The following is a 10,721-nucleotide window of genomic DNA, read 5'->3' on the forward strand; positions in this document are numbered from 1 at the left end:
CAGAGGGGGCAAATAAGTTTGGTAAATATCACGCCTAAAATTAACTTTGAGCCCACTTCCAAGGTATGATTTCCAAGGTAAGTAAAATGTATGAATGAGTCAGGTGCATTGCTATAAAATGTCTACACATAGATCAACTAACAAAACTGATGTCCATTTGTGCATCCTCCTCCTCCTCCTCCTCCCCCTTCCGGCCCCCGTTGGGTCTGAAATAAACATCAGGAGGGGGGGGCAACATTACCCAAACCGAAGAGAATAAAATGAGTGGCAGTCAATGTCACTGATATTGATATTACAACGTACTAGAGACATTAGTGTGGTACTGTAATGCAGTGTGAGAGAACTCTTTGGTGTTTTCCGAAGAGATTTTCCCCAGTGACTGGTGTTTTCATAATTCACGCCCCCTGCGTTTGATTTGCGCACAGCAATAGGCAACATGGCTGCTTCCATGATAGCTCGACGTGCGCTGGTACTGCTGTCCCGTCAAGCAAGTCGCTCGTCGTGTTTGCATGTCTGCCGTCATCCCAGTCAAATAACAGCTCCATCATGCAGACTGTATTCTGACAAAGTTTTAGAAGGAATGGGGGAATATGTCGAGGAAGAGGAAGAGTACGACATTTCTCTCCTTGACGAACCCTTCGCCAGACTTCCCACAGAGCACCCGCCGTGGAGACAAACTCGGGGCTGGTACGCGAGGCAGTATGCTACTCACGGGAAGGCGTCCGGGGTTGATCCGGCCATCATGTGGCCGACCAAAGAGGAGCTATGTAAACTGAAAGAGGAAGAAGCAATCTACTTCCAGAGTCTCCAAGAAATGCAAGCAGAACTAGCCGCTGAGAAGCGAGAAGCAGATTTGGCAGAACTTAAGAGGTTCGTTCATAGAATCTAATCATATCTAGATCAATGTCTATTCTTGACCGACAAGTAGGGTAGATCTAAGTAAGGCTAAGGCCCATTGTGTTAAGGGCACCAGTATTCGGTCAGCCCCCGTTATTCGGTCACTTACATTGCATCATTGATCATGCTTATCACTAGTCACCAGCCAGTAAGTTCAACTGTCACAACACACGCAAATCACATTAATTCACATACTTGCACACTCATTCACAACAGGAAACTCCCTTAGCTTAGCCCCCTCCAAAAATCCATCCAAAATCCCAAATTTTACTGTCAAAAGTGCAGAATCGGCGTTACTTTCCGAAAGCGCACTTGGATAAAGCCCAGTTTTAAGAGTACGGGTCGCCGAAAAAGTGCTAAAAATCAAGAAATACGTCGTTCTCTCGCGGGATTTTTCGCCTATCGCAAGCTTCGAGTGTAATGGTATCCTCAAAAACGCAAAAGAAAAACAAAATTTCCGTACGTGCCGATACAGTGTCCCAATGTACAAGGGTTGAATGCAAGTGCCGAAGCCCCAGTATTTGGTCACTAACGGTTGCGGCAACATCCCCGATGCAATTTTGCGCCAACAAGGTAGCGCGCGCGCACATTTTTCAGCTGCTTTGAACACGCATTGACTTTGAACGCGGACATCGCGTGACCGAATACTGGTGCCAGTGACCGTATGCTGGGGAATTTTCAAGGTGAAATATTTTGGGATTTTGTGCAATTCTGTGAGATATTTAACAAAATGAAAGTTGAGATTAAAGAAATTTGATATATTTCACATACATTGCTGTAGATATGATGTAAGTATGTATTATTTTAGTTTGAAAAATATTGCAAAAAAGCTTAAGTGACCGAATACTGGGGATGTTACCCTATGTCTAAGGCGAAAAACTTCTCATTTATAATAATGACATTTGCTGGGTCAGTTGTTCGCTTCTTAGACAGACACCATTGATACATACGCCATTGCGATGGTTTCCACCGTTGTGGTGGAAACGCAACTTCGACCCAGTTCCCCCTCATAAAAATGGTTATTATTATTCTTTCCAGCTTGGTTTTCGAACGAATCTGGAAAAAAATATAGGCCTGTATAGGGTCTACAACAGGAACTGTGTTTTCACCTTAGACATACTTGTCGGTCAATGTCTATTCGTACTCAGTCGAGTGCAGTATTTCAGCTTAAATCTTTAAAATTTTTCAAATTCAAAGTTTTACCTACAGACCACAGTGTATCCTGATTTTGATCAGTGTCAATAGAGTAGCTTGTACAGTGAGTAAAAGCAGCAAATAATTGAAAGTGATGTGAATTGATAATGCTAGAATAGTAGAAAACATAAAGCAAAAATGCCAAGGTTCGACCTCCCCATGCCAAAATTCAACCGCACACAAATGCATAGGATTCACATGTAGCAGACGTTTAATGGTCAAATCATCATGGACAGCTTGCTTTAAAGGTAACAAAAAGATGCACTATAGGATATTAAATACAGTGTTGTAAACGTATAGATCTAGTGCAGTGTAAAAGACTACAACTGAATAGTCGTGTCTGGATGTGATGCTGATGACAGCGATGTCCGGTCAACATTGCCTGTAACAAACCAGAGGCAGACATGTGATTGCTATTTTAAGTATAGACCATAAGATGTTGTAGTTTGGAATGATAGTGTGGGGGTAGCATGTAAAGCTATGTGATGTCATATTATCCTGATGCTGCAAAATGTTTTCTATCAAACTAGATCAGATATAGGGCCTAATGGTTTATTCACAGCTCAGTGGTCTTTTTAAAGTGGTTTTGAAATTACACAATAGACGTTGAAAAAAAGGTTCTGAAAAGCAGTGCTAAGAAATAGAAACATTGAAAGCCCCCCCCCCCCCCCCCCCGTAGTTTCTTGAATAAGATCATATAACCTTTAGATTCCTGTATTTTTGTATGAAGACTACCTAAACTTGGTGACTCTTAGTTGATCCCAGTAACATGTTCATCAATCTGGCTCTATTACAGGGAGAAAATGATTGCAGCCAACATGGCCAAGATGCCCCAGATGATTGCAGATTACCGCAAGAAGGTCCAGGAGCACAAAGACCAGCTGGAGGCCCAGCAGGCCAAGCGGGCCAAGCTGCTGGCCATGGCCAAGGAAAAGCTGGGGTACGCCATCGACCCCCGCAGCCCTCGCTTCAAGCAGATGGTGGAGGAGATTGAGGCCGAGGAGAAGAAGCGGAGGAAAGAGTTGAAGAAGAGGGGCATTAAAGTATGACGACCGCTCCAGTACTGGGCAAATGGACAACAGTCGTATGTTGACATGATTCGTACGTTCATGACCTGAACCTGGAGGGCCATGTGGGACCACCCAAGCCACCTCAACGAGGGCCCAGTGATGAGAAGTGTGTCAATGACCTAGGACAAGGTTTCTGATGTGGACATGAAAGCTTCAGGATATTGAGATACAGGGAGCCTAGCTATAATAAGCTGCTTGGTACTACTGAAATTTCCTTGTTATATTGGGCATCTCGTTATATCAGGGATAAAGTACCGTAATACAATATGAAAGAAATGGGACCTACAAAATCACTTCTTCATATCAGGTATCTTGCTACAATGTCTAACTTTGCTATTACGAGGTTTCACTGTACAGTGTACTCCTGTTATAGTAAACACGGTTATAACGAAATTCCAGTTACAATGAAGTAAAAATTCAGGCGCGACGTTATCCACACTGTGCTTTTTTATTGTTTATTTGTTCGGTTATAATGGTATTGCGATATAACAAAAGAAAACTGCCGGTCCCGGGACTTCATTATAATGGGAGTCCACTGTATAATAAATGCTTGTAATGATTACGATCTGGTTATTAGGCTCACTGTGTCTGAAAGATCAAAGGATATGAATGGTTTTAGGGGAGCACAACTCTGATGAACATGTGCAAGGAAGACCAGTATAGGAGACTAACAGACCAGAAGGGGACAGTTCATCACCATTGATGTCTTGGCAGCTGCATGTCACAGATATCAATATCAGTATGGCTGACAAGTGCCACCAAAGCTGTTACATGTGAAAAGGATGATACTGCTGATGATGCTGTTGGTTTTATTGAACTCTTACAGTATTAAAAGCCTCCAATGTAAGAACTTGTTGATGCCAACTTATTCAGTTATTTTTGTTTTATTCTGTTTGGAGAAATCATCATCATCATCAGTGAAGGTCTTTTTTTCCCCATTTAGTGAGGTAGGACAGGTCATTGCCTTTTGAAACCCATTGAGGATGAGCTGATTTTGCGGTAACTTGCGTTCTCATGGACACCTGCCCTAGTATACTCGGTAGTAGTCTTCAACGGGTTAATGGCTCTCCTCGATATCCTGTCTGGATCTGCTGAGGCTAAGAGTCTTTTCTCTCCTGGCCACATGCCCACACCATCTCGGCCTGCTCTGCCTCATTACTTGTCCTATCCATACCAGGCTCATTGACTGGAGGGCATCTCCATTTTTCTTTCTATCACACGGTGATGTCCTGCACATCCATCCATCTGTTGGGTTGATGTGGGTGAAATCTTAGGGAAATTATCTCAAATTAAAATACAGATCTATAATGAAGGTCACTCAGCAGTAAAACTTAGTCATCAATTCATTCAAACAGTTTTGAGTTTTTATCAGTGTCAGGTGGTTGAAATGTCTAATGTGCCTTTTTAGCTCACCTGAGCCAAAGGCTCAAGTGAGCTATTGCGATCGCCCTTCGTCCGGCGTCCATCGTGCGTCGTCCGGCGTCCGTCGTGCGTAAACTTTTTACATTTTCATCTTCTTCTTGAAAACCCCAAGACCGATTTTCATCAAACTTGGCAGGTAGCATCCCTAGGGGGTTAGGAACTCAATTTGTTAAAATGGGCACCATGCCCCACCCAGGGGGCCCCCAAGGGGACCCAAACCCCCAAAATTAAGGAATCTGTAAAAATCTTCTTCTCTGGAACCAGAAGTGATAGAGCTAAGTTAATACTATGAGTTAGTACATTGATGACTATAGTTTCAAGTTTGTTCATGGCAGAATCAGGGGTGCCCCCCTTGGGACCCAGGGGAGGGGGTCGGGAGGGGTCCTAATGGGGCCTAAATTGTACATTTTCATCTTCATTCTTCTTGAGAACCCCATGACCCATTTTCACCAAACTTGGCAGGTAGCATCCCTAGGGGGTTAGGATCTCATTTTGTTAAAATGGGCACCATGCCCCACCCAGGGGGCCCCCAGGGGGGCCCAAACCCCCCCCCCAAAAAAAAAAAAAAAAAATGAAGGAATCTTTAAAAATCTTCTCTAAGATAAGCTAAGATAATACTATGAGTGAGTACATTAATGACTGAAGTTTCAAGTTTGTTCATGGCAGATCCAGGGGTGCCCCTCTTGGGGGCGGGGGGGGAGGGGGGGGGGGGGGTTTGGGAAGGTCCAAATGGGGGCCTGAATTGTACATTTTCATCTTCTTCCTGAAAACCTCATGATGGATTTTCGTCAAACTTGGCAGGTAGCATCCCTAGGGGGTCAGGATCTCAATTTATCAAAGTGGGCACCATGCCCCACCCAGTGGGCCCCAGGGGGCCCAAACCCCCCCCCCCCCAAAAAAAAAAATAAAAAAAATGAAGGAATCTTTAAAAATCTTCTCTAAGATAAGCTAAGATAATACTATGAGTGAGTACATTAATGACTGTAGTTTCAAGTTTGTTCATAGCAGATCCAGGGGTGCCCCTCTTGGGGGCAGGGGGGGGGGGGGGGGAGGGTTGGGAAGGTCCAAATGGGGGCCTGAATTGTACATTTTCATCTTCTTCCTGAAAACCTCATGATGGATTTTCGTCAAACTTGGCAGGTAGCATCCCTAGGGGGTCAGGATCTCAATTTATCAAAGTGGGCACCATGCCCCACCCAGTGGGCCCCAGGGGCCCCCAATGCCCCCAAATTAAGGAATCTTTAAAAATTTTGGCCCTTATTGTACATTTTCATGTTCTACTTGAGAATGCCTGGTCAAATTTTAGTAAAGCTGTGAATAATTTAGATTAGTGACTGCGTGAAAGGTGAACTTGCGATACTCAGGTGAGCGCTAGACCCGCGGGTCTCTTGTTTAGATTGGCAATTGAATACTGTATATGCCATATATTTTGCAAGTGGTTAAATTCGCGATCGAGGAGTCTTGTACTGAACGGAGAAATGCACATCCACATCGGGATCAGAGTCAATATTTTCGCATGTCTTTAATTTTGCGAATTGCACCTTACTCACGAAATTCGTGAAAATAGACACCTCGCGAAATATTCGACGTATACAGTACTGTTTTTGCGAGTCTAAATTTTCACAAATCAAGACTTTCTGACGAGTTTGTGAATGGTTAAATTTGCGATCGTGGAGTCCTGTACTGAAGGGAGAAATGTGTATCCGTACGTCACATTCATATCAGGACCAGAGTCCATATTTTATGCATTTTTTTTTTTTGATTTCGCGAATAGCAGCAGACTCGCGAAATGCATGAAAATAAAATCCTCGCAAAATCTTTGGGGTATACAGTACATTTTGCAACAGGATGTGTGATGCTGTAATCTCCTGGTCTTCGTTGCTACTGAATACCGTATGTATCCCCCAAAAAAATTACAATGGGACCCTCCGCAATGATAACTTAAAAAATAGTGAATCAATCCAAATACTATTTCAGGGTACAAAACTATAACTCACTGCCCACATCTTACAGAAAACCCCATTCAATTTGCTTCAGTGGTCAAATAGAAATTAGGAATTTTGTAGAGCATGTCAGGAATCTCTTCCCTCCAAGTTCTGTCTATTGTGTTCACACACAAGAGCATCCAAGTGCTAAACTTGGAAGAATCAGACTCGTGACATGCTTTAATACAACAATCCATATTTCTCTGTGACTGCTTAACCAAATTGAATGGGGCTTTCTGCAAAATACAGCTAAGATGTTATATTTTAAGACCCTGAAGTAGCATTTAGACAGTTTAATCATATTGGGTATTATCAATGCAAAAATCTGATTGTAATTTTTTTTTTTTTTTTGGGGGGGGGGGGGACATACTGTGCATTGTAGTGGTGATCAGCTTTCAGTATTTTCCGTCAGCCCTTGCAAAATATTGTGCAGACGTCAAGGGATGTCAACCTTGCAACCAACAGCAGTGCAGTATTCCATATTCCCGAGGGATGAAAATGGACATGTCCATGTATAGTTATACATGTACGATGTGAGAAAAACAGTATTTTCCACAAAACCTGCTGTATTTTTTGCAAAACACAGCAAAATAGTATCATAGGCCGTATTGCCCGCAGGTGTCACCCAGGGGTGATTGTTGCGAGGATATTGATCTGTGCAGTGCACACAACCTTTGCATTGGATGCCGTGAACCATTGTTGACATGTAAACATTGGCAGTAACAGCTGGTCTGGCAGTTTATGGTCCAGAATTTGCAGAAGGCATGTTTATTGAAGGACGGCTGTAAGGGAAAATAAATGTACAAAGTACATGTGTGGATTAAAATGTGCAAACATATTTCTTAAATATCGTAATAAAGAAAATCGATGCAATAGCATTTGTAATTCTATGTGTGGATTTATGTCTCTGTGGGTGCTGATATGTGTATGTTTGTGTGTGTTTTTGTATTTTATGTATCATATAAAGTATGAGAATAGTGCAGGTTTTTAATGTAGAAAATCCTTTTTGAGTATCCTCACTTCAGGTCTCTGTTATAGGCCAGTTTTCTATGGGTGTAAGTGTTGCACACCCCTCCCCCTCCCCCCCCCCCCAAAAAAAAAAGGGGGAAAAAAAACAGCAGCCACATGTACATGTGCATTTCACTTCATGTGATTTAATACATCATCCTTCTATCCACCTGAAGTTGACATTATACACATGATAACACAGCTCAGCTCGCAAAGACAAAAATCATTGGAATGATGTAAACCCAAGTAAATATTTGGATTGAGTGAATGCAGTAATAACAAGCAGAACATATGAGTGAAGTTTGAGGAAAATGGGACAACCCATTCAAAAGATCCTCTCATTCCAAACTTAACCCGTTCCTTCTGCAATTTTTTGAGTGTCTGAGATGCCCCCAAATGAGATTCTCTTTCCCCGTCAACAGAGAACGGACAGGTTGGTAATCCACCTGAGCGAAAGCAGTCAAGTGGTACAATGTACATGTGTATCTATCCCCTTTCCATGGTCAACTACATGTGCCATTGAACAATGAAAATATTGATCGAGTGCAAGGTATGAATAGAGCGTGCGCTGATGGGCTCACAGACTCTGTTGTTCTACACAAAACCCGGCACTTGAATGGGACAACTGGGGTCGGCGAACACAAAAATCTACTGGAGCTCAGCTTCGATCGCTATGTACATGTTCATATGAGTTTTATAGCAAAGCAGGCACGAACTAAATCAGAAAAAGGGTAATAATGCTGTGATATACACATTTTTCCAGTAGAAAGAGAACATATGGTGATAGAATGAACTCTTACCTTTTTATCAAACCCATTTTTCTGGGCATTACAACAAGAAACATGAATTTAGGCCACAAAAGTAGGCACTCTTATCTTCATCTTGGAAACCTGGTATACCAGGTTGCCGCAAGGAATGGGTTAAGATGAAATGAGAAGTCTACAACAGTTTGTGACGTCATCGCAGGACGGTATTTAGAAAGAAAATAAGGAGAATGTAACATTTTCATTTTCCAGTGTATGAAAGAGCACTTGACTTACCTCTTTCAGAAAGCAGGGGTGACAATATTACCTTTGACATATGTAACAATTCAATGGAATGTGTACCTTTACAAAAATGAAATTTTGTGGAATTTTCAAAATGTTCTCATTACATTTGTATACAGTGCACTCCCGTTATAATGAACACGGTAATAACGAAATTCTGGTTACGACGAAAAGAAAATCCAGAAAATCCGCTCTGTTTTTATGCCTCCGCCACGAAGTGGTGCCGGAGGCATTATGTTTTTGGGTTGTCCGTCCGTCCGTCCGTCCGTCCGTCCTTCCGTCCGTCCGTCCGTCCGTCCGTCCGTCCTTCCGTCCGTCCGTAATGAATTTTGTGGACAAGGTAACTATCGAAACCTGTTGAGGTATCCCAATGAAACTTGGCATGTATGTGTATTAGGGGGTGAAGTTGTGCCTATCAACTTTTGGGTGCACATGCTCAAGGTCAAAGGTCAAAAGGTCAAGGTCAAATATATAAAATTTCACTATTTCCACCATATCCAGTGAATGCCTGAAGATATTTTCTTGAAACTTAGTGTATACATGTATTACCTAATTGAGATTCTCTGGTGAAAGTTTGGGTCATGAGGTCAAAGGTCAAAGGTCAAAAGGTCAGGGTCAAATACATAAAATTTCACTATTTCCACCATATCTATTGAATGCCTGAAGAGATTTTCTTGAAACTTAGTGTATACATGTATTACCCAATTAAGATTCTCTGGTGAAAGTTTGAGTCATGAGGTCAAAGGTCAAAGGTCAAAAGGTAAAGTAAAAATATTAAAACTTCTTTTTTTTCTCCGTACCTTGGAAAATTGTTCAAGGTATCTTCATGGAACATAGTATATACATGTACTGACTGGAAGTGATTATCTAGAGAATGTAGGGTTCATGGGGTCAAAGGTCAGGGGTCAAAGGTCAAGTGCAAGACTTAAAAATTTTACTATTACCCTCATATTTATGCAATGCCAGCAGGGTTATTTTTTTTTACACTTGGTGTATGCGTGTGTAACCTAATAGAAATTCTCTGGAAAGTTTTTTTTTTCTCTTTTTGCCTCAAAGGTCAAAAGGTCAAAGATCAAGTGAAAGTGCTGAACTAACTTTTTCCTCCATATCTCGGAAGTGGCTCAAGTTACCTTGAAACTTAGTACATATTATGCATGTTCTACCTGAAAGTAATTATCTTATGAATTTTAGGGTCAAGGGCCAGATGAAAATGGTAACAATTTACTATTCCATTCAGAAATTGCACTTTTTCTCCACACCTGTACAATGTACCTTGAAAATTACTCAATGCCTAAATGTATGAATGGGTCAAAGTTAAGTTAAAGTCCTTAAATCCCTAGATACATGCTCTCCTATTCATCCAATTAAACCTACGTCAAGGAAGGTGAACATTCAACACATTTGTGACAAACTTGTCATTCCAATATTTTACCAATTTTGTGAAAATGTAATCACACAGTGTCCACATGTACTATCTAGACCTATTGGGAAAATCATGCATTATGGCGGAGGCATACCAGTCGCCAAAGCGACATTTCTAGTTTTGAATATATATTCTTTGCAGAATCAAATATCTATCGCAAATATCTATAACCCTTCCTCATCCTGTAGTACATGAAAAGATTTTGATGGTGCAAGTATTGCCATTTTGATTGTCTAGCTGTTTTGATCCTATAAAAGCTGTTTTTATGCCTCCGCCACGAAGTGGTGGCGGAGGCATTATGTTTTCGGGTTGTCCGTCCGTCCGTCCGTCCTTCTGTCCGTCCGTAATGAATTTTGTGGACAAGGTAACTATCGAAACCTGTTGAGGTATCCTAATGAAACTTGGCATGTATGTGTATTAGGGGGTGAAGTTGTGCCTATCAACTTTTGGGTGCACATGCTCAAGGTCAAAGGTCAAAAGGTCAAGGTCAAATACATAAAATTTCACTATTTCCACCATATCTATTAAATGCCTGAAGATATTTTCTTGAAACTTAGTGTATACATGTATTACCCAATTGAAATTCTCTGGTGAAAGTTTGGGTCATGAGGTCAAAGGTCAAAGGTCAAAAGGTCAGGGTCAAATACATAAAATTTCACTATTTCCACCATATCTA

At 41.6% G+C, this 10,721-nt stretch overlaps 1 protein-coding gene across 1 annotated transcript; it reads left to right on the forward strand.

The window, feature by feature from the left end:
* Nucleotides 1–441: 441 nt before the first annotated feature.
* LOC140236767 (uncharacterized) lies at nucleotides 442–4,561 on the forward strand. The gene is made up of 2 exons (XM_072316697.1): nucleotides 442–870; nucleotides 2,888–4,561. Exons 1-2 carry the CDS (start codon nucleotides 449–451, stop codon nucleotides 3,138–3,140), a joined length of 675 nt encoding a protein of 224 aa, XP_072172798.1. The 5' UTR covers nucleotides 442–448; the 3' UTR covers nucleotides 3,141–4,561.
* The last annotated feature ends 6,160 nt before the right edge of the window (nucleotides 4,562–10,721 follow it).

Source organism: Diadema setosum, chromosome 13, assembly GCF_964275005.1.
Source record: "Diadema setosum chromosome 13, eeDiaSeto1, whole genome shotgun sequence".
Lineage (NCBI taxonomy): Eukaryota > Metazoa > Echinodermata > Echinoidea > Diadematoida > Diadematidae > Diadema > Diadema setosum.

Coding starts and splice junctions, on each gene's coding strand:
- LOC140236767 (XM_072316697.1), top strand. CDS start 449: ATGATAGCTCGACGTGCGCTGGTACTGCTGTCCCGTCAAGCAAGTCGC. Junction 871..2,887: donor GATTTGGCAGAACTTAAGAG/GTTCGTTCATAG, acceptor GCTCTATTACAG/GGAGAAAATGATTGCAGCCA.